This window comes from Mesoplodon mirus (assembly GCF_964341445.2).
Source record: "Mesoplodon mirus genome assembly, chromosome: 7".
Taxonomy (NCBI): domain Eukaryota; kingdom Metazoa; phylum Chordata; class Mammalia; order Artiodactyla; family Ziphiidae; genus Mesoplodon; species Mesoplodon mirus.
Genome location: NC_138983.1, coordinates 53,413,735 through 53,437,146, shown reverse-complemented (window position 1 = coordinate 53,437,146; position 23,412 = coordinate 53,413,735). Strand labels below are relative to the sequence as shown.

At 55.0% G+C, this 23,412-nt stretch overlaps 1 protein-coding gene across 4 annotated transcripts in view; it reads left to right on the top strand.

The window, feature by feature from the left end:
* MYO7A (myosin VIIA) overlaps positions 1 to 23,412 on the top strand; it is a gene marked incomplete at its 5' end in the record, with an annotated part of 88,381 nt that overhangs the window by 63,844 nt on the left and 1,125 nt on the right. For 2 of the 4 annotated variants that reach the window (XM_082627856.1, XM_082627854.1), the window contains 16 exons: positions 4,320 to 4,490; positions 6,771 to 6,888; positions 7,640 to 7,766; positions 8,956 to 9,125; positions 10,036 to 10,226; positions 10,921 to 11,045; positions 11,725 to 11,901; positions 12,909 to 13,070; positions 14,482 to 14,637; positions 15,184 to 15,289; positions 16,898 to 17,011; positions 18,067 to 18,154; positions 18,334 to 18,440; positions 20,567 to 20,752; positions 21,115 to 21,231; positions 22,363 to 22,446. In XM_082627856.1, coding sequence (XP_082483982.1) covers positions 4,320 to 4,490; positions 6,771 to 6,888; positions 7,640 to 7,766; positions 8,956 to 9,125; positions 10,036 to 10,226; positions 10,921 to 11,045; positions 11,725 to 11,901; positions 12,909 to 13,070; positions 14,482 to 14,637; positions 15,184 to 15,289; positions 16,898 to 17,011; positions 18,067 to 18,154; positions 18,334 to 18,440; positions 20,567 to 20,752; positions 21,115 to 21,231; positions 22,363 to 22,446 — 2,199 coding nt within the window. Of the gene's footprint in view, positions 1 to 4,319; positions 4,491 to 6,770; positions 6,889 to 7,639; positions 7,767 to 8,841; positions 9,126 to 10,035; positions 10,227 to 10,920; positions 11,046 to 11,724; positions 11,902 to 12,908; positions 13,071 to 14,481; positions 14,638 to 15,183; positions 15,290 to 16,897; positions 17,012 to 18,066; positions 18,155 to 18,333; positions 18,441 to 20,566; positions 20,753 to 21,114; positions 21,232 to 22,362; positions 22,447 to 23,412 lie in introns of all 4 variants that reach the window. The other 2 variants (XM_082627857.1, XM_082627855.1) reach the window with 2 other exon arrangements.

The following is a 23,412-nucleotide window of genomic DNA, read 5'->3' as shown; positions in this document are numbered from 1 at the left end:
TTCTGCTGCTTTTGGTTGGAATGCTCTATAAATATCAGTTAAGTCCACCTAGTCTGATGTATCGTTTAAGGCTTGTGTTTCCTTATTGATTTTCTGTCTGGATGATCTGTCCATTGATATAAGTGGGGTGTTAAAGTCCCACACTATTATTGTGTTACTGTTGGTTCCTCCTTTTATGGCTGTTAGCATTTGCCTTATATATTGAGGTGCTCCTATGTTAGATGCATATATATTTACAATTGTTTTATCTTTTTCTTGGATTGCTCCCTTGATCATTATGTAGTGTCCACCTTTGTCTCTTGTAACTATCTGTCTTTATTTTAAAGTCTATTTTGTCTGATATGGATATTGCTACTCCACCTTTCTTTCGATTTCCATTTGCATGGAATATCTTTTTCCATCCCCTCACTTTCAGTCTGTATGTGTCCCTAGATCTGAAGGGGGTCTCTTGTTGACAGCATATATATGGGTCTTGTTTTTGTATCCATTCAGCTAGTGAATGTCTTTTGGTCCATTTGCATTTAAGGTAATTACTGATATGTATGTTCTTATTGATGTTTTGTTAATTGTTTTGGGACTGATTTTAGTTCTCTCTTCTTCCCTTCCTCGTTTTTTCTCTTTTGATTTGATGACTAGTGTTGTGTTTGGATTCTTTTTTGTGGGAATCTCTATTGTAGATTTTTGGTTTGTGGTTACTATAAGGTTTTGATATAGCTGTCTATATATATACAAGTTTGTTTTAAGTTGTTGGTCTCTTAATTTCAAATGTGTTTCCAACATCCTGCATTTGTACCCTCTTCTCACAATTGCTGGTTTTGATAACATATTTGTGTGTGGATGGTTTCCCACCTTTACTGTATGTTTGCCTTTATCAGTGAGCTCTCCCATTTGTAATTTTCTTACTTCTAGCTGTGGGCTTTTCTTTTCTGCCTAAAGAAGTTCCTTTAGCATTTGTTGTAAAGCTGGTTTGGTGGTGCTGAATTCTCTTAGCTTTTGCTTGTCTGTAAAGCTTTTTCTCCATCAAATCTGAATGAGAGCCTTGCTGTGTAGAGTATTCTTGGTTGTAGTTTTTTCCCTTTCATCATTTTAAATATATCGTGCCACTCCCTTCTGGTCTGCTGAAAACTCAGCTGATAACATTATGAGGATTCCCTTGTATGTTATTTGTTGCTTTTCCCTTGCTGCTTTTAATATTTTTTTGTCTTCAATTTTTGTCAGTTTGATTAATATGTATGTCAGTGTGTTCCTCCTTGGGTTTATCCCGTATGGGATTCTCTGCACTTCTTGGATTGGGTGACGTTTCCTTTCCCATGTTAGAGAAGTTTTCAGCTATTATCTCTTCAAATATTTTCTCAGGTCCTTTCTCTCTCTCTTCTTCTGGGACCCCTGTAATGTGATTGTTGGTGTGTTTAATGTTGTCCCAGAGGTCTCTTAAACTGTTCTCATTTCTTTTTCTTTTCTTTTTTTAAATAAATTGATTTTATTTATTTATTTATTTTTGGCTGTGTTGGGTTTTCACTGCTGTGCGCAGGCTTTTCTCTGGTTGCGGTGAGCAGGGGTTACTCTTTGTTGTGGCACTCGGGCTTCTCATTGTGGCGGTTTCTCTTGTGGAGCACGGGCTCTAGGCACACAGGCTTCAGTAATTGTGGCACATGGGCTTAGTTGCTCCATGGCATGTGGCATCTTCCTGGAACAGGGCTCAAACCCGTGTCCCCTGCATTGGCAGGTGGATTCTTTTTTTTTTTTTTTTTTTGCGGTACGCGGGCCTCTCACTGTTGTGGCCTCTCCCGTTGTGGAGCACAGGCTCTGGACATGCAGGCTCAGCAGCCATGGCTCACGGGCCTAGCCGCTCTGCGGCATGTGGGATCTTCCCAGACTGGGGCACGAACCCGTGTCCCCTGCATCGGCAGGTGGACTCTCAACCACTGTGCCACCAGGGAAGCCCAGGCAGGTGGATTCTTAACCACTGTGCCACCAGGGAAGACCTGTCCTCATTTCTTTTCTCTTTATTCTGTTCTGTGGCAGTGATTTCCACTACTCTGTCTTCCAGCTCACTTACCCTTTCTTCTGCCTCATTTATTCTGCTATTGATTCCTTGTAGAGTATTTTTCATTTCAGTTTTTGTATTGTTCACTTCTGTTTGTTTGTTCTTTAATTATTCTAGGTCTTTGTTAAAAATTTCTTTTACCTTCTCGATCTTTGCCTCCATTCTTTTTCTGACATCTTGGATCATCTTTACCATCATTACTCTGAATTCTTTTTCAGGTAGATTGCCTACCTCCACTTCACTTAGTTGTTCTTCTGGGGTTTTATCTTGTTCCTTCATCTAGAACATATTCCTCTGCTGCCTCATTTTGTCTAACTTTCTGTGTTTATGGTCCCACAGCCTGCAGAATTTTAGTTCCTCTTGTTTCTGGTGTCTGCTGCCTGATGCATGAGGCTTGTCTAAGAGGCTTCCTGGTGGGAGGGACTGGTTCCTGCCCACTGGTAGGTGGAGCTGGGTGTTGTCCCTCTGGTGAGCAGGGCCATGTCAAGGGGTGTGTTTACAGGCAGCTGTGGGCTCAGAAAGACTTTAAGCATCCTGTCTGCTGATGAGTGGGGCTGTGTTCCTGCCCTTCTGGTTGTTCAGCCTGAGACGTCCCAGCATTAGAGCCTTCGAGCTGTTGGGTGGGCCAGGTCTTAGTGTCATAATGGCAGCCTCCAGAACAGCTCATGCCAATGAGTACCCTGTACCTCCACCACAAGTGTCTTTGTTTCCACAGTGAGCCACAACCACCCACCCCCCGTCTCCCCAGGAGACCCTCTAAGACCTGCAGTTAGGTCTGGCCCAGGCTCCTATGGAGTCACTACTTTGCCCTGGGTCCCAGTGCATGTGAAATCTTGTGTGTGTCCTCCAAGACTGCAGTCTCTCTCTCCCCCAGCCCTGTGGAGTTCCTGTGATCAAGCCCAACTGGCCTTCAAAGCCAAATGCTCCAGGGGCTCCTCTTCCCATTGCCAGACCCCCAGACTGGGGAGCCTGACATGGGGCTCAGAACTCTCACTCCTTTGAGAGAACTTCTGCAATATGATTATTTTCCAGTTTGTGGGTTGCCCACCTGGCTGGCATGGGATTTGATTGTATTGAGAATGCACCCCTCCTACTGTCTTGTTGTGGCTTCTTCTCTGTCTTTGGAAGTAGACTATCTTTTCTGGTAGGTTCCAGTCCTTTTTTGTCGATGGTTGTTCAGCAGTTAGTTGTGATTTTGGTGTTTTTGTGAGAGGAAGTGAGCTCAGGTCCTTCCGCTCCACCATCTTGTCTGTGCATCTTGCTGTATTGTTAGTTAGTCTAGAAACTCTGCTCTGAAGGAGTAAGAGGTCCACTCGTTTAGACCACAGTTTACAAACGTGCATCCTTTTTTCTCCTGAGGACAGGATTGATGTGGTTGCTTTGCTTTTGACGGTGATGATGGTTTTCATGACACTTATGGTTCTGTTGGTTAGTATGATGGCGGACTAAGGATGGAGATGATGGAAATGAGGGAAGGTGGTGGAGGTAGTGATGGTGCAGGTGGTGGTGAGGGTAGTGATGCTGCTGATGGCGGTGGTGGCGTTGGTAATGGTGGTGATGATAATAGTGGTGGTTTCGGCGTTGGCGAGCTGATATTCAAGCAGAATGTATTAGTACAGCCATATCAGTTGCTAAAATTCCAAAATACTTTGAACTAGTTGGAAAACATCTACTGCCTTCAAGGTGCCCAAGACCCTTTCTCTGTTTCCCCCTGCTGCCATAGCCCTGGGGAGCCCCAGGCAGGCATCACTGGGGCTGCCATGCACCAGCCTCAGACAGAAAGGGGGCAAATGCTCAGTGCCCATCTGGATCTCTGCAACCTTTGCATTATAGCTCACTGGTTGTTCAACACCTTGACTGTCCCCAGGGGGTGTAGTGATGGTGATGGAGGTAGTGATGCACCCCGTCCCTCTGATAGTCTCCAGTGGTACCCAGGTCCCCCATTCTCCAGGGCAGGCCTTTCTCATCAGGCTGAGAAGGTAGTGGCTGACCCATTACCAATGGGCTGGCTGGTCCCTCTGGGTCAGCTCATGTGCCCCTGGGCAGAATCCAGCTCTGTGCTGGTGCTGAGGAAACCCGGGAGCAGGTGAGTGTGGCCCTGCCCTTGGGATGCTCAGGGCTCCACCAAGCAGACAGGAGGTCCTGGTGAGTCAGAGAGAGCACAGGGTCCCAAAGGCAAGGGTCTGAAAGCTACAGGATGCAGGACCTGGGGGCTTTGGTGGCCCAGAATGGCTTCCCAGAGCATGTGTGAATGAGATCTCCTCACACCCAGGAGGATGACTTGGCCGAGCTGGCCTCCCAGCAGTACTTTGTGGACTACGGCTCCGAGATGATCCTGGAGCGCCTCCTGAACCTCGTGCCCACCTACATCCCTGACCGCGAGATCACGCCCCTGAGGACGCTGGAGAAGTGGGCCCAGCTGGCCATTGCTGCCCACAAGAAGGTCAGAGGGCTGGGGTTTTGAAGAAGGGGCTTTCTGATGACCTGGCTGAAGGGTAAGGACCTGAGAAATCAAAGAGGTCACAGCTCTTACCTGACACCTGTCTGTCCATGGGGCTGGGAGGACAGGATGGCACCCTTGACCTCCTGGCTCCCAGCAGCCTTTCTCCACCATGGATATCAGTTCACTTGTATTTTCTGCCCTCTACTCTGCACTGGGCACCAGGGACACAGAGATGGATCAAATCTAGCCCCACGGCCTCATGAGGGAAACCATGGGTCCATGGGTACTGGGGGGTCCCAGCTCCTGGCCTCCCACCAATGCTTATTAGTGCTGCAGCTCAGGAGAGTTGGTGCATGCTGGAGGAGCTTCTAGGAAGTGCACCTCCTTTACCCTAAAAGAGCTCTGGCCCAACTTCCTGCCTGAGGAATTTGAGGTACTGGCCCCCTCTGCCTCTTGTTTGAGGCCCCAGGCCCATAACCAGCCCTGAGTAGCTCCCTTCTAAGCTAAAAGACCCGCCCCAAGTAGAGCAGGGGTGCCCTGGTGGGGGTGGGGGACCCTGGCTGCTGGAGGGGACTCATGGGCCTCCCCATCTCCAGGCCCTGGTTGTATAAGAGCAGAATCCTCTTTGCACACAAGTTGCCAAAGGCTCCAAGATCAGTGTGTCTCAACCCCTACGCCACGTGGCCTCTTCCCTAACCCAGGACCCCCATGTGTCTCCCCCTGAGCTCTTTGCCTTCCCTTGAGCTGCCCACAAGTCTCCACCTGTACCCGAATGCTCCCTGCACCCCCTGTGCTTCTAGGCCTGGCTCACCCCCAAAGACCTCCCTGTCCTCAGCCCCCTCGAGAAGAGATGCATGTTCTCCCTCCCCCACTCTTTCTGTCCTTGGCCATCTTCTCTCCCTCACCCCTCGCACTTGGTTAGCTGCTGAAGCCCATCCATTCCACCTTCCAATAGCTCCAGCCTCCATCCCCACCTCCACTCCTCTGCCTTCCCTGGGTCCTCGGTGTCCACTGCCAGTGTGCGTGTGGCACCCGGCATGTTCTGGGTTGGGTGCCATCATTCATGAATTCCCTTTGTTTTGGGTGCTTGCCATGCGCTGGGCACTGCACCAGGCCCCGGAGTCACAGCTGCGAGTACAACAGATGTGCCCTCTGCCCTCTCAGAGCCCATGACCAAGCTCGTGGGTCTCCCCGCTGGACTGTAGTGCCCTGGCCCAGGCCTCTTGTAGAGTGGACAGGTCCGAATTAGCATGATTATTAGGGTCAGAGGAGTAAAAACATTTTATTTTGAAATAATTTCAAACTTACGAAAAAGTTGCAAGTTAAAAAGCTAGGCCTGCTGTGTACAGTATACACTTCACCTAGACTCACCAGTTGTTAACATTGTCCCACATTTGCTTTTATTTTCTCTGCACGCATACATGTTATTATTTTTTCTGAGCCATTTGAGATTAGGTTGGAGGTGCTGAGCCCCTCATCCCTGCATACTCACAGCTCTCGGGATGGCACTGCTTCTGGGCCCTCTTCGTGCATGGAAATGTGACAGCGCAGGGGCTGGCACACACATGTCTTCATCTGTGTTTGTGTTCGTAGATGATAAAAACCATGAGTTCATTCTGATCCCTCCAGTTCTACTCCAATACCACCACGTTATTAGTAAAGCTCGGCAGAATAGTTTTAGATAATAAAACATCGGTGCATTAATTTCTTGCCAGGAGCATTGCATTGTTCCCCCAGCTGCTTGCCCACTCCAGGCTCCAACCCTTCTCTGCCCTGCAATCTTCCTAACTCCCAAGTTTACCTGTCAGTTTCCACTAAAAGACCAGCCTCACAGTGGTGGCCTCGCCCATGGTTCTCTGTGACTTGGCTCCTACTCACCGCTTTCCCACTCCCTCTTCTTGGTCAGGCCTGGCACCCACCCCACCCCGGCCCTATCCTTAGCCACTCATGTTCCTGTTCCCCAAACCCCTTCCCTGATCCCTGCCCTTGTGCCTTGCACATGCGCCAGCTGGGATTGTGGGCTTTCTTGTCACTCTGCTGAATCGGGAGCTCCCTAAGAGGGGACCCATGTTTCTCTAGCACATGCTCCCTGCTGTTGATGGCATCAGAGGAAGATGGAGGGACAAGGAGGCTGTGGGCTGGGGGGTGGGGTGAGGCCATGGTGTACACGAGGACATGGTGGCCTGGGGCCCACTTCTGACTTGCAGACAGGGACATTTGATTTCCAGACAGAGCTTGTGCCAAGTCTTTTGTCCCCTGTCCCTGTCTGTGCCCCTCCAGGGGATTTATGCCCAGAGGAGAACTGATGCCCAGAAGGTCAAAGAAGATGTGGTCAACTATGCCCGCTTCAAGTGGCCCTTGCTCTTCTCCAGGTTTTACGAAGCCTACAAGTTCTCAGGTACCCCGCAGCCCACCTGCCTCCCGTCCCTCCCTCGATGGCTCTGGTCCGTGGCAGAGGGAGGGGAATGGCCTGAGCCAGACTCCCCAGTCAGCCAGCCTCCTGCCCGCAGGGCTGCCTGGCCTCCAAGTCAATGTGCTGAGTGGGTCCTGCCTCCCTGCAGCCCAGTAGGGCTCCGTGGCACATAGTAGGTTCTCAGCAACACACTGGGTCAAACAATTGACTGAGTATTGTGATCATTAAAGCACCGACTATGTACAGAGGAGGGTGGCCCAGAGCACAGGCTGGGCCGAACCCGTGAAGCTGAGAGTAGAGGCAGGCGACAAACCTGCACTGGCCACTTCCTTAGCCAACCTCGGGCCACTAGTACCAGGCACCTGCTCCATGCCAGGCCCTGTGCTGGTGGTGGCTTCACAGAATCACCAAATATCAGGTTCGAGGGAACACTGGGGCTCAGTCTGTCTGACTCCTCCCCATATCCTACCATACCACAGGGGACTTGTCCCAAGCTGCACAGACCAGTGGCAGGAATGCGGCTCCAACCCAGTTCCTTAATCCAGCACTCTCTTCCCACCACACCTGGGGTTTTGGCTTGTAGGGAGGTTGTGTTCTCCGAGCCTCAGTTTCCCCATCTGTAAAATGGACATCAACATGCCCCACCCTGGCCACCTCCCTGGTGGTTATGAGGATCGAGAAGGGCTGGGTCCGGCAGTGGGCAGGTGCCCTCTCAGTGCCTCTGTCTCTGCCCCAGGCCCCAGCCTCCCTAAGAACGACGTCATTGTGGCCGTCAACTGGACGGGCGTCTACTTCGTGGATGAGCAGGAGCAGGTGCTTCTGGAGCTGTCCTTCCCCGAGATCATGGCCGTGTCCAGCAGTAGGTTAGTCCAGCCCCCACTCCCCACTTTAGTGCAGGGCGGGGACTTGTCCAAAGCTGCATGAAGACCAGTGGCAGGGATGGGACTCAAACCCAGGGTCCTGATTCAGCACTTTCTGAAGAGAGGAGGGGCAGATGGAGACACAGGCAGACACACGGGGAAGGAGAGAGCTCCCGGGGCTTTTCTGTGGGTCGTGGGGACCTTTGAAGGAAACCTAACAGAGGACATCACCAAGGTGCAGAGACACGTAGTGGCCTGTCCTGGTCGCATGTGACTGAGCAGTATGTGCTGCACCCTGCAGACCCCTCAGGCACCTTCCTCCCTATAGGGTGTGGGGGGGGGCGGGTATTTACAGCACATTCACGGCTGTTCTGAGATGGGCATGGGTGGTTAGGACAGTCAGGGACAGTCGAGCGTGTACAAAAAGCTGGCCTGAGATTCAGGGCCCTGTGTGGGATTCACCTCCATGTCGTCATCTCTAAAATGGAGGTCTTAACTTTCCTTCAATACAGTGGTGAGGAATACATGCAATAATCGATGGGAGAGCTCTTTGTAAACTGAGAAGTGCAGTGCACATGGGAGCAACGTTGGGAGTGGGTCCTGGAATGGACTGGCATTCCCAGCAGTGCCTCCCCACCCCCCATCTGGGGCTTGTAGGAGTGTCTCTGGGCTGTGTCTGATGTGGGCCAGGGTTGGGTCATGTCCAGCTCTGACCAGGCATATGGGATGCAGTGGTGACAAGATAGTCCTTGTCCTCTTGCAGCTTCACTTGAGAGGGGAGATGGACATCGAATAAGCCATTTTAAAGTAGGGGCCAGTGTGCTGAGGGCTGTGGGAAGGCAGGGAGGGCTTCCTGGAGGCAGTGGTTTCTAGGCTGAGCCTTAAAGGGTGAGTAGGAATTAGACAACAAAGGGGAAGTGAGCTCCCCCTGCAGGCCTCCCAGGACCATGTGTGACTTTGGCCTGGCCGTGGCTGACTCAGGCTGAGCTGTGGCTGACTCGGCCCCGTCTCACCCTGGCTGGGCCGGCCTCTTTCTGGCTGGGCCACATCTGACTGGGCTGGCCTTGGTCTCCTTCAGGGAGTGCCGTGTCTCGCTCTCGCTGGGCTGCTCTGACCTGGGCTGTGCTGCATCTCACTCGGGCTGGTCAGGACTGACCCCGACAGGGTCCTGTTCTCCGTGTTGGTCCTGCAGGGGAGCGAAACTGGTAGCCCCCAGCTTTACGCTGGCCACCATCAAGGGGGATGAGTACACCTTCACCTCCAGCAATGCTGAGGACATCCGTGACCTGGTGGTCACCTTCCTGGAGGGGCTCCGAAAGAGGTCTAAGTATGTGGTGGCCCTGCAGGACAACCCCAGCCCTGGTGAGTGGCTCCTGGCACGAGCTGCCAGTCCCCGGGGTCAGGGTGTTAGGCAGATTACGCGCCCTGGCCTTGGCCTGGCGTTCAAGATCACTAGAGCCTGTTACCCATCCTTCCCCAGACACCTTTGCTTCCAGCTGGACCAAATAGCTCAACCCTGTGCCTTCGACCTGTGCCCTGTGGGGAACCTTCCTCCCACTAGTCTTAAATACCTATTACTTGCCAACTTCTCCAGATGAGATCAGGGGTTCCTCCTCAGTGTCCCCCAATACCCACCATCTTCAAATGATGACAGTGGTAACAACTAGGGACCGTGCATCCCCGGGCCTTTGAGGTCCTGAGCAGAGCATGAGAAAGAGACGAAATGAACCCAGCCCTGCCCTCAGTGGGGAGGGGGTGGGAGCAGACAGTGACCATCCCTGTGATAGTGCAGTGACCCGGGAAGCCCAGAGGCTGTGGGAGCCTGGGGTTCGGGGAGGACGTATGTGTGAGCAGAACGTTTGGGGCAGAGAGGAGAACCGAGCAGGCTGGAGAGAGCAGGTGTGTCTGGGAACTGCGGGTAGTTTGTTCCGGCTGGAATGGGTGAGGTGAGGCAGGAGGGGCAAAAAGTGAGGCAGAAGAAGTCAGGAAGGCCATCTGCCAACAACAGGCCTGCGAGCGGGTCGAGGAGTGTGGGATTCCTTGTAGGGCAGTGGGGAGCCACGGAAGGCTTCCGAGCAGGGAAGTGGCCCCCTCCGATGGCTGTCTGTGTTGGGGGTTGTGCAAGGTAGAGGCAGAGTGGCTGCTGAGCAGATATGGGACAGGGCCTCAGATCCAGTGGGGAGAGGCTTACAGGTCATCAACCCAAAGAGCGGTGTTCCAACCCAGCCTCTCTCTCTGCCCCCACGTGGCCCTGCTCACCCATGCCTTCCAGCGGGCGAGGAGTCAGGCTTCCTCAGCTTTGCCAAGGGGGACCTCATCATCCTGGACCATGACACAGGGGAGCAGGTCATGAACTCAGGCTGGGCCAATGGCATCAATGAGAGGACCAAGCAGCGTGGGGACTTCCCCACCGACTGCGTGTACGTCATGCCCACTGTCACCATGCCACCGCGAGAGATTGTGGTATGTGGCCTGGGGGTGGCAGATGCATGGGAGGCTCCCCTGGCCCCTCCTTGTCTTCTTTCCACATAAAATGGAGTGAGAGATTACAGTAGGTTCATGCTTTGCAGCTTCTGTGAAGATGATCTGGGGGTCTTATGGGACCATAAACTGAAAGTTGGGGGCAACTATCAAATGTAGGCCAGGTGGAGAGGGACCTAGAAGTTGCATCAGATGAGGAACTGCCCAGGGGTGGGGGATCAGAGAAGAGTGGCCTAGGGGATGGGGGCGGGGGTGGGGGCTTGCACTGTCCAGAAAGGCAGTGAGGGCAGAGCTGGGAAGTGAGGCCCTGCTTCCTCTGGGGCCCCTTGAGCCAGCACTGAGGACTCGGAGCCCAGCTTTCCAGGCAGCTCCTGAGCCAGGCTCTGTTGATGGGGCAGTTCTCACACTGCATCCGCTGCCTTGTCCAGGCTTTCTGACTGACCCAACCTAGTTCAGACACAGGGCACCAAGGGAAGGGTCTTAAGGCCAGCATGATGGAGGTAGTGGTAATGTCAGAGATCCCCCAGGAGGAAAGGTGTTCCCAGGGTCAGAATGGGGCACAGGGTCCACCCCCAGACCCACTTAAGAAGGCTCTGGGCTTTACCATGTTGATCCAGGGACCGGGGGTAGAGATCCAGGGGCGCCTGACCTCAACTCCCTGTCTCTCGGTCTCTAGGCCCTGGTCACCATGACCCCCGACCAGAGGCAGGACGTTATCCGGCTCTTGCAGATGCGAACGGCAGAGCCTGAGGTGCGCGCCAAGCCCTACACGCTGGAGGAATTTTCCTACGACTACTTCAGGTGACGGGGGAAGGGGAGAGAGGGCCCCAGGACAGGGAGCTGCAGGCTTCTGCTACCCTCTGGTCTGCATGGTGGGGTTGCTTTGTGGTGTCCCTGTCTGTGAGCAGGGCCCAGGTCAGAGGGAACCAGAGGGCAGTTTCAGTCCATCGAGATGACACTTCTCATGTTGTGTCATCTTATCCTTCCTTCATTTAAGATACTGTGACTGTGCCCACCCTAGTTGGAGTCCTGGGCACTCCTGACTCAAGGCTGTACCTGCCTCACCGATTCACAGTCCTAGTGGGGAGACAGGCATGAGACCAGGCGGCTGTTATTCTGTGCGCCCAGTGTCCTGATGGAGATGCTGGGTCGGGGTGGAGATGGAGGCTTTGTGGAGGAAGTGGTGTCTGAGCTAAGCTGGGGCGGGGTGAGCCGGGTGGAGGAGCGCCACAGCTGGAGCAGAGAGAAGCAGGCGCGAGCAGGCCGGGGAGGCGGGCAGGGCTGCCGGGGCACAGCCAGCCTTGTTAGTATCTCCATCTGTCAGCTGAGAAAGTAAGGCCTGGGCAGGGCTGGTGACTCATCCCAGGTCTCGCGGCGCAGCAGGAGAGCCGGTTCCCTCCGCTCCGCTTCCTACACGGGGCGGGATGGGGCTGGAGTCTCACAACCTGGCCGTCAGTGCGGACTGTCCCATGCTGTGCAGGCCCCCACCCAAGCACACGCTGAGTCGCGTGATGGTGTCCAAGACCCGCGGCAAGGACCGGCTGTGGAGCCACACGCGGGAGCCGCTCAAGCAGGCGCTGCTGAAGAAGATCCTGGGCAGCGAGGAGCTCTCGCAGGAGGCCTGCATGGCCTTCATCGATATCCGCACCCTCAGGGGGTGGTGGTGGGGGGACACGGAGGGTCAGGCGGGGGCCACGGGGAGGGGGCGCCTAGGGCAGGGGAGGGCTGGGCTGGGCCTGGCCTCTAGGGTTTTCGTCTAGACACTTCCTTCCTTCTGAGGGGCCCAGCTGGGGCCCGGGCAGACATGGGAGGACGCTGATGGAGCGGCTCCCTCTGTGTGCCCGGCACCTTACAGCGTGCAGGGGGCTGCCTCAGCCGTTGTCTCCTCGCACCCTGTCACTTGGTTGACAGGTGTATATCGTGCCATGTGCTGGGCCAGGTGTGGAGACACGGCGGTGAGCAGACCCAGTCCCGAGCCTCATGGTGCTCATAGCTGAGTGGAGATGTGCTGATCGGGGTCAGTGCTGTGATGGGACCCGACAGCACATTGACCTGACTTGGCCTTGGAGGAGGGCAGGGAGGACTTCCTGGAGGAAATGATATCTAGGCTGGAGACTGGGTAGGCCTTGGCCAGTCCAAGGGGAGATGGGTGGGGAATGTTCTTGACAGAGGGAGCAGCGTGTATAAAGGCCCTGAGCCAAAACAGAGCAGGGCTGTTCCAAGGGCAGAAATTAACTCAGCACGGCTAGAGGCTAGAGTTCAAGAAGGGAATCCCAAGATGTGGGCTGATGGATGAAAGTTTCCCAAGGCCTGTTAAGAAGCTTGGACTGTGTCCTGCGGTGCAGCCATGGGGAGCCACTGGGGCAGGGGGTGGCATGGTTAGTTTTGTGATGTGGAAAGTTTATTCTGGTTGCTGTGAGGACTCTGGTAGTGGGGTTGGGGCCTGGAGCAGGAGAGAGTGGCAGTGAGAAGGTGGCCAGAGGAGTTGAGGAGCGAGGGTGGGCAGTGGGCATGGAGAGCAGTGTGGGCAGATTATGCCCATTTCCTGGGTGAGTAGCCTGAGGCCCAGGGCCACATGATCAGTGGTGGCAGACCCTGTTGGAGAGTGTGGCCGCCTGCCTCCCGGGCCATTGTTCCCCAATTGGCCACAGCCTTCCTTGACAGCTCCCCACCCGTGCTCAAGTACATGGGTGACTACCCGTCCAAGAGGATGCGCTCCGTCAATGAGCTCACAGACCAGATCTTCGAGGGTGCCCTGAAGGCTGAGCCCCTCAAGGACGAGGTGTACGTGCAGATCCTGAAGCAGCTGACTGACAACCACATCAGGTAAGCCGGGATGGTGGGAGGGTGAGGGGCAGGCCCCCACCCCTAGTGCTAACAGCTGAAGGTAATCGTAAAGGTCCTCCTCCCACTGTGAGCTCACTCCCTGCCGAGGCAGCAGCCGGCTCTGCCTGGGAACAGTCCTTCTTCACTCAGAGCAGGAAGCTGTCCTCAGGCCCCCTCATGTCCTAGCTCTCCCTCAAGGCCCAAGGAAGAGGGTCAAGAACCAAGAGGTGGTGGCTGCGCCCTCAGAGTCTGTCCTCCCCCCAAGTTGAACAGCCCCAGCCTCTCCTAATTTCCCGCCGCTCTCTGCCTGAGCCTCCTCTGGATACCCCTCCCTAGCCCAGATGCCACTGTCTGCCTACAGGTGCATCTCATGAGCACTTGTCCCATCCCTGGCTCAGGCTGAGCTGGCTGTCAGAAGCTCTGGCTAAAAACTCTCATGGGGGCTTCCCAAGTAGCGCAGTGGTTGGGAGTCCGCCTGCCGATGCAGGGGACGCGGGTTCGTGCCCCGGTCTGGGAAGATCCCACATGCCACGGAGCAGCTGGGCCCGTGAGCCATGGCCGCTGAGCCTGCGCGTCCGGAGCCTGTGCTCCGCAGCAGGAGAGGCCACAGCAGTGAGAGGCTCACGTACCGCAAAAAAAAAAAAAAAAAAACTCTCATGGGCTGGGGGTGTTGGACCCCAGAGGGTGTCACCGCCTCCCTGATGGCTCAGACCATGGCAGGAGGGGGAAGTCAGGCACATGCTCATCTCAGAGCCTGAGAGAAGCCCCACCCTCTCCCTTTATTCCCAGACTTCTAACTCCCTCGCCAGCTTTGTCACTCTCTACATCTCTTACACAAGTCCACCATTGGACCATGCATCAGATCTTTTCGCACATTCTGTGCCCACAGCCAGGAAAACCTTTCCTCTCCTTTGTATATCAGAATTTGCCTCAGTCTTCAAAGCCTAGATCAAATGCCACCTCCTCCTAGAAGCCCTCCAGGCTTCCCTCCTGCCAGACCGAAGGAGCTCAGAGTAGTGCCTGAGGGAGTCCTGGGGCTGGTCTAACCTAGTGCTACTCCAATAACAGAGGAGTTAAAGAGCTGCTGCCATAATATAAATCACACACTGCTTCCGTCATAGGAAAGTCTTTCTATGAAAAAAAAAATCTTAGCCAGAGTGCTTGGTGACACAGCTGATTTTTATTCTGACACAAGCACCTTACCTCCACCTGACTAGTAAGTGTGCGGCCTGGGGTGGGGTTGGCAGACCAGACTTTGAGTAGCACTAATGGGATCAGGCTGTCAGGGGGGTGGGTCCTTGTTGGTCCTCAGACAGGGGTGGGGGTGAGGGCAGGCATGTGCTGCCGCGGTGAGGAGCTGAGGCGTATCGGCCCGCGGTGGCCCCGCTGGACACCACACCTCTTCCTGCAGGTATAGTGAGGAGCGGGGCTGGGAGCTGCTCTGGCTGTGCACAGGGCTCTTCCCGCCCAGCAACATCCTCCTGCCGCACGTGCAGCGCTTCCTGCAGTCCCGCAAGCCCTGCCCACTCGCCATCGACTGCCTGCAGCGGCTCCAGAAAGCCCTGAGGTACAGCAGGGGCTGCAAGGGGCAGAGGGGGCAGTGGGCATAGTGCGTGGCGGCAGGCACTGGGGTGGGCTTCCGGCCACCCTGGCTTGCGAGACGAGTCCCTTGGGGATGCTGAGGTCCTGACCCGTCTTTGGGGTTGGGACCCATCTTCGGGGTCCCACAGCTGCCAGGTAGACAAAGGTGGCAGTGCCCAGTACCTATTCTGGACAGTTTGAGAGTCTGGTTACTCAGAAAGTTATTTTCTCATACCTTCGAGTCTGCTGGGGAGGTAGACACCTGGGCCGCACTGCATACTCTGCAAAGCCCACTTGTAACCTTTGCTTCATTCGGTCCCCTCCACATCCCTATTTGGTGGGTACCATTATCATCGCATTTTACAGATGAGGAACTAGAGGCTTGAGAGTTTGTCACCCGGTAGGAAGTGGTGGATGGGGATTAGGACTGGGGTTTGCCTCTCTCCAAAGTTCCCTCTGCTCTCTGCTCCCCGTGGCCCCAGGAATCTGCTGCCTCCTGACTTGGCCCCCTTCCCCCTCCCCTGGTTTTCAGAAACGGGTCCCGGAAGTACCCCCCGCACCTGGTGGAGGTGGAGGCCATCCAGCACAAAACCACCCAGATTTTCCACAAGGTCTACTTTCCCGATGACACAGATGAGGTGAGGGACGCTGGCTTCTTGGTCTGTGGGTACCCCTGAAGGACCAGGCTCCCTCGGGGACACGGGGCAGCCCTGATGTCTCTTCCCCACCACCCCCACCTTTGCCCCCATCCTCCTGCCCCTCAGTGGAGTCGGGGCTCAGTCAAGAGGCCATAGACTCCTCGGGTCAGGAGCCCTTGGGTTCCTGGTTCAGCCTCTCACTTCCCTGATCAGCTTCCTGGGGAAGGTCACCCCTCCCTCTCTCTGAGGAGCCTCTGCTTTGGAGAAACGTGCTTTCTCCCTCTGAGCTGAGCTCTGTGTTGATGTCATCTCCCTGATGCCAGCTCTGTTCCTGGGCACAGGCCTGCCTGCTCCGCAGCCTAAGACCTCCCCCATTGCCCCGAGTCCACTCTCCTGCAGACTAACCCTTCCTTCCTTCTCACCTGTGAGTCCCCTACACCGTGGTCCCCTGGGCAGAAGTCCCATTTGTCTTCTTGTCATGCCCATTTGGTCAGGCTGGCTGCTGATCTACACCCCCTGCTCCATCCCAGCACAGCATCTCATTCAGATAAACAAGACCAACGGTGAAACTTCCGGTTTGAAAAGCAGTTTAAGGGTTTCCCTGGTGGCGCAGTGGTTGAGAGTCCGCCTGCCGATGCAGGGGACACGGGTTCGTGCCCCGGTCCGGGAAGATCCCACATGCCGCGCGGAGAGGCTGGGCCCGTGAGCCATGGCTGCTGAGCCTGCGCGTCCAGAGCCTGTGCTCCGCAACAGGAGAGGCCACAACAGTGAGAGGCCTGTGTACCGCAAAAAAAAAAAAAAAAAAAAAAAAAAGAAAAGCAGTTTAAAAACTTGTCTAGAGACTAGAGACTCAGAAATACCACTATGGGATTCTAGTCACAAGGACAGAAAAACTTCCTAAAATCTTTTCCTGTCCCCTATGGAGGGTTACATGGAGCACCCCCCACGCCCCAAATCGCACTCCTCCCTCCTCTGAGCTTCCCCAGACTCTCCTGTCCCTCTCAAGCCCAGTCTGGGCTGCTTCCCGGCTCTTGACTCCTCGCCCTTTCTGGAGTTTGCTTTCTCCTTCCTCCAGTTTCTCTCCTTTTACAATCACCCTGTGTCCCTTCTGTGCTCCCTTGGCCTCTGCCATCACTCATGCTTGTACAGCTGGGCCCAGGACCCTGGAGGCCTAAGGCTTAGTCCTGCTTGAAGGGTTGGGAAGGGCACGATCTGGGAAGTTGCTTTTCCTTTTTTTTAAAAAAAATATTTATTTATTTTTAATTGAAGTTTAGTTGATGTACAATATTATGAGTGTCAGCTGTACAACACAGTGATTCACAATATTTAAAGGTGGTACTCCATTTATAATTATTAGAAAATATTGGCTATATTCCCTGTGTTGTGCAGTAGATCCTTGTAGTTTGTTTATTTCATACATAGCAGGTTCTATACTTCTTCCTTTTCTTAAGCATGGTGCCCAGCTCTGGGGAAGCCCCCTCAGAAGGAGGGTGCCTTGCATGGGAGGGGGCTCCGTCTAGCTGGAGGCACAGCCACGGGGATGCGAGAGGCCCTGGGAGAGGCCCTGCCAGAGCCAAGCAAGTGCTCCCCCGCCACCCCTTCCCCCAGGCCTTCGAGGTGGAGTCCAGCACTAAGGCCAAGGACTTCTGCCAGAACATCGCTGCCCGGCTGCTCCTCAAGTCCTCCGAGGGATTCAGCCTCTTTGTCAAAATTGCAGATAAGGTGGGTTGTGGGGGCGGGGGGGGGGCATTGTTTGCTTATCTGCCTACTCTTGGTCTGTCTCATGGGAAACTTGCTGGCGCCCTGGGAGCTCATGGGGCAGCGGGGGTGGGGACGGAGACAGAAGGAGGGGCGGGGAGAGGAAGAGGCACTCTTGCACACGGCATCTGATTGTGCCCGTCTCTCTTACATCCCTGCAATGGCCCCCCTTACATGCAGCAGCTATGCCTAAATCTCTCTCCTCTGAGGCATTGCACAGCCTGGCCACAGACCTCTTGGGAGCACTCTGTGCTCTGGACACACTAGGCTCCTTGCCCTGCCCCAATACACATGTACTTTCCAGAGTTGATTTGACTGGTCCCTCAGCTGCCAGGCTGAGGTCAGTTCACCTCTGAAAAGGCCCTTGAAGGGAGGATGACCATCCCCACCTAACAGACCACAAAACCTGGACTCAGAAGTGTTAAGTGACTTATCTCAGGTCACACAGCAGGGACTCAGATCCAGGTAGGTCTGACTCTGAAGCACAGGCCCCTGCCTTCACCCCACATTGCCCCCCGCCCCATTTATGTCCATGGGGGGCTTCCCTGACCCTTGCAGGCAGGTCAGGTGTTCTCTCCTGTTGCTCACCCCCAGTTCCCTGTGCATCCATGTCTGTCTCCTCACTTCATGTCTGTCCCTGTGCCAGACACTGTGACGCAGAGGTGATCTCAGTGAGGTCCTGGACCCAGGGGGGCTTAGAGCCTGTGGGAGGAGCAGGACACGGATACCAGAGAATGTCCAAAGCAGGGACTGGGCCCCTTTCTCGGCCCTTTTTCCAGGGTCCTAGAGCAGCAATCAGTGACTCTTTGTTGAATGACTGAAGGGAGTCACTGTCACTGGACAGAGACACTCAACAGGCACAGTCGGGGCAAGATGGGGTTGATACATGGACACCCCCTCTGGCTGCGAGCAGGAGTTCTTCTGGAGAAGGGGCTGCTGGGGAGGCCTTGGGTAGGAAAGTCAGAAAACTCAGTATTGCTCAAATTAAAATGAGTGGACTAGAATGGCCATGTCCCTAGGTCATCAGCGTCCCTGAGAATGACTTCTTCTTCGACTTTGTACGACACCTGACGGACTGGATAAAGAAAGCACGGCCCGTCAAGGATGGTAACGTGAGGCTGAGTCCTGGGATCATCTGAGGCCTGGGGCCAGGAGGTCCTGGCTCAGGGCCATACCTGAGGCCCACCTGGGTGGGGCCCGAGTTAGGCCTTCCTCCGGGGCTGGTGCTGGGCTGGACACCCTTCTGTGCTGGGATCTTCTGGGTGACCGACTGCCCGCTGCCACAGGAATCGTGCCCTCGCTCACCTACCAAGTGTTCTTCATGAAGAAGCTGTGGACCACCACGGTGCCAGGGAAGGACCCCATGGCCGATTCCATCTTCCACTATTACCAGGTGAGCTGCCCAGAGCCTCTCTGCTGTGGTTGCCTGCTGTCCTTGCCAGGGGGAGGGGCAACAGCATGGCCTGGAAGCCATTCCTGCTGGGGTCTCCGGAGGTGGCCCAACCTCAGATCCTTCTCCTTCCCAACCCTCCAGCCCTCGGGCTGAGCTCTCAGGCCCTTCCCTTGGTGAGGGGCTATGCTCTGAATTTGGGATTCTGCTGGTACACCTGGGTCTGTAAACGCTTTCCAGCAAGGGCATGGGCCTGCGGGAAGCCAGCAGGGTGGCTCACAGGCTGGGCCTCTATTATATGTCTGGCAGTTTATACTCATCTGTCCTCCCAACAAACCCCAAGAAGGAGGCATGTTGTTCCCATTTTACAGAGAAACACTCAGAGAGATCAAGTGATGTAATTAGGATCACAGGGCTGATGGAAGTGGGGTTTGATTCCAGGTCTTCATGACTGCAGACTCAGTGGTCTCTTCTGAGGTGGCCGTTTACTGTTCTGTGGGACAGACAGACCAGGATGCTGGGAGGGGCGCCAGTGGTGGGGAAGGCAGCTGCCCTGGTAGAGAGAACCCTGGCCTGGGAGCCAGAAGGGCCGCCTTCCTTCAAACCCAGGATCTTCCTCTCCCCTTTCCCCTTTGCCCCATGTTGCCCATTTAGTAAGTGGCACCGTTAACTACCAGCTCCCCCAAGGCAGAAACCTGAGTCAGCATGGACCTCTCCCATGTCCCAAATCACTCACCTGCTGACTTTACCTCCTGCATCTCTCTCAAACGCATTCACGTCTCTCCATCACCACCTCCACCAACTTGGGTCGGTCCACGATCTTCTCTCACCTGGAAGAAGCCCATAACCTTCTGTCTGATCTCCTCCATCTGCCTTTGGCCCCTTCAATCCGTTCTCCACAGGGTGGTCACCATGGTCCTCTCAGTGGCTTCCCATTGCCTTGTACCAATACTCCGTTGCTCAGCTCACGCCAGCTGCATTTTCTCAGATTCTCAGATGTGCCTTCGTAATGTCTCTCTTCTGGAATGCTCCTCCCTTGCTTCTTTCTCTCAGCTACTGAGTTTTTAGATGTCAATTCAATCATCTAATCTTAAGGGAAGTCTTCCCTGCCCCCCAGACTAGATTGGGTCACCTTGCTATATTCTCTCACAGTACTGGGAACAATTCCTTCAAAGATTGTAATTACACATTGGTTTGATGATGAATGTCAGTTCTTGACTACAAGTTCCATGAGAGTAGGGAGGGTATATGTTGTTGCTTAAAGGGCCTGACCCAGAGTAGATGCTTAATATTTGTTGGCTGGATGGATGGGTTCATAGGTGAATTGGTGACTCACTAAATGGTTGGGTGGAAGGATGAATGGTGAATGAATGTATGAGTGGATATTGGTACATGGGTGGATGGACAAATGGGGGAACTAATGGGAATTTGATGTGGGTAGGTACGCCCTTATGGGTGGGGGCAGGTGGGTGGGTAGATGGATGGGTGAGTAGATGAAAGGGTGGGTGGATAGTTTCTGATCTGCAGTGTATCCTCAGGCCATCCTTGGTTTCCCTACTCTTCAGATAGTGGATAAGACAGCTGTAAGGTTCCAGGAGCCTGTGGGCAGTGCTGGCCTTTCTTTAGAGGCTTCATCTTTGCGTTCAGTCAGCTCCTCATCCTCAGCTACTCTGGTTCTGGGTCTGGAAGATCAAGGTGGGGATGGGGCTGGCGCTGCTGATGAAATCAGTGGGTCTCAAGGGAACACAACGGGAGGAGGCCAGCCTGAGAGGCTTTTCCCAAGGAAGGACAGGCCCGGGGGGTTAGGGTTTTGGAACAGTCAGGCACCCCAGCTGGTCCCTCTGAGTTTCTTCATCTTTGAAATGGGGCTGTTCACCTCACTGGACTGTTACGGCTCTGTTTTATATCTGTAAAGTGCTGAAGCTGTGTGGCATAATGCTGTTTCCCCATACTGTGCCTTCCCCCCTTGGGGAGCAGTGTCAGCTGAGGTTGGGGTTGGGGAAGCAGGTGGGCCCGAATGTGGGGTAAAGCAGTAGACCCGGCCTCACAGCGGGTGGGGGCTGCTTAAGGGAAGGAGCCCGCTTCCTCCAGGGGCCTCCACTGCCTGTGACCTGCTCTGTCTCTGGCAGGAGTTGCCCAAGTATCTCCGAGGCTACCACAAGTGCACGCGGGAGGAAGTGCTGCAGCTGGGGGCACTCATCTACAGGGCCAAGTTTGAGGAGGACAAGTCCTACTTCCCCAGTATCCCCAAGCTTCTACGGGAGCTGGTGCCCCAGGACCTCATCCGGCAGATCTCACCTGACGACTGGAAGCGGGTGACCATGGGGGAGACAGTGGGAATAGGGGCCCCCTGAATGGTTCTCTGGGTACCCCAGGGTCAAGGGGGCAGGTGCTGGACAGCAGCCCAGGGAAGTATCTCTTGTGGCCCCTGTAAAGTCAGCCCTGTCCTGGTTACCATGGTGACCGGATTTTAATCGATACTGTTTGGCCTGCTTGCTTTGGGGAGGGAAGGGCTGTCAGGAGTCCATTAACTGGTATAAGTGGGGAGACTTCATAGCCTCCAGGACCCCCATCCTACACCTGGCCCTCCAGGGCCCATGACAGCTGCTGACAGTGCAGATGGGGCAGGAGCGGCAGGGGAGAGGACTCTGACCCCCCACCCCCTCTCCTCCTGCAGTCCATCGTCGCCTATTTCAACAAGCACGCAGGGAAGTCCAAGGAGGAGGCCAAGCTGGCCTTCCTGAAGCTCATCTTCAAGTGGCCCACCTTCGGCTCAGCCTTCTTCGAGGTGAAGGTATGCCGTGGGTGTGTGCTTCTCAGAGAGGACGAGGGGGAACCAGGTGGCACAGAGACTCCTCCCCATGACTTTGGGAAACTGCAGGGGTCTCTGCCACCTGCCTGGCAAGGAAAGGAGGAAATGGCCCTCAGCTCTGTCCCAGCTAGGTGTCTCAGCTAAGTACTGGGCCCTGGGCTTAGTCCTGGGACACGGAGGGGCCATTCTCTCAGCCTGGCAGGGGAGGCAGATGTGTACAAAGGCCAGAGTAAGGCGGGATGATCTGCACCAGGACAGTGTGGTGGCAGAACCTGGGAGGCCCAACCAGACTGCAAAGGCTGAGGCGGCTTCCTGGAGGAGGCAACATTGAGCTTTCCAGGGAGACCCTGAGGGGAGGGTTCCTGGCAGACAGCCTGGAACGAGCAAAGACCCAGAGGTGTGAGAGCTCAGGCCTGGGCAGGAAGTGCGAGTGGGTGAGTGTGGATGGGTGTGGGGCGAGCAGACTGCGTGAGCAGCAGGTCGGTGAGCAGGAGAGGCGGGCAGGGTGCTGCCTGCAGGTGGTGCCCAGCCAAGAGGGTTCTGCACAGGGATGACTGATGGGGCCAGAGCCCACTCTGACTTCAGGGTCGGGGTGGATCTGAGGGGCAGGACCAGAGGCAGGAGAATGGTGAAGTGGCTGGGGTGAGGGGATAGGTCAGGATGGAGAGGGGGGAATGGCTTTGCTACACGCTGAGGAGGGGGCCCCTCTGAGAAGCCTGGCTGTGCAACGAAGAGAGAGGTAGGTACACCTGGAGGCAGGTGTAGGGTTCAAGGAGGCTTTTTAGAGATGAGAGGCTTTAGGGCTGAGAGAGAGCAATAGCAGAGACTCCTAGAGAAGCAGGACAGAAGGGCTGAAACTGCTGCCGGGCTGGTTGGGGACCCATGAAGGGACTGGGTGTAGCTCTGAGGGCCCAGCAGAGGTATTGATAGAAACCATGAGGTTGTGGCAGGACCACGAGCACCAGTGCACCCCTGGTATCAAGCAGGCAGCAGGAGAGGTAGACTTAAGCCCAGCTGGGGGCGGCTTCACTCCTGCCCCAAATGTTTATAATATTTCCTGCTCTGGGTTCCCCACCTGATATCTCTGGCTTTTTTTTTTTTTTTTTTAACTAGCAAACTACAGAGCCAAACTTTCCTGAGATTCTTCTAATTGCCATCAACAAGTATGGGGTCAGCCTCATTGATCCCAGAACCAAGGTGAGCAGTGACAGGGAAGAGGAGGCGGGGGTGGGCTTCTCTGTTTGCACTTCTAACAAAGGCCCCCAGACTCAAACCCCGAGAGGCCCCATCAGCCACCACCATCCTCGCCTCATCTACCCACCTGGCCACACATCTTGAGAGGTTGACCGTGTTTGCTGTGTCTACTTCCTTACCTCTCATCTCTCCATCAAAACTGCTGAGTTACGGGCTTCCCTGGTGGCGCAGTGGTTGAGAGTCCGCCTGCCGATGCAGGGGACACGGGTTCGTGCCCCCGTCCGGGAAGATCCCACATGCCGTGGAGTGGCTGGGCCCATGAGCCATGGCCGCAGAGCCTGTGCGTCCGGAGCCTGTGCTCCACAACGGGAGAGGCCACAACAGTGAGAGGCCCGTGTACTGCAAAAAAAACCACAAAAAACTGCTGAGTTACTAACAAAGCCCTCGCTACTAAATCCAATCACTCTTTAGTGCTTGGCCTTTCAGCGTCATTGGATACTACCAACCACTTCCTCCTTCCAGAATGCTCTCTGTCCACATTCGTCAGGGTGGGAGGCTCTACTGGGTAACTGCTGCTCAGGTTTGTGGGCCTGAGCAGTTTCTACCCAGGGGGCCAGGAGACAAGCCCTACCACTGACACAGGAGGGTACGACTGGGGGCTGTTGGCGAAGGGGGCAATGACCACCATCTTCCCCTTGGTCTCCCTCTCAGGCACTTCCCTGGGCTTCTTCTCTACCCAGCCCACACACTGTGTTCCCCAAGTCTGTGTCTTCTTGTCTCCCCCCTCCAACTCTGCTGGACCATCTCATCTGGGACCACAGTTTCAGTTCCTTCAGGCTCTCAGAGTTCCAGTTCTGGGCCCCATACACTTGACGGCCTCCTGGGCTTTCTTAGTTGTCCCACCAGCTGGCCCCGCCCAAGGCCTGGAGGGAGAAGGCATCTGCTTCCCACAGCAGCTCCATAGCACAG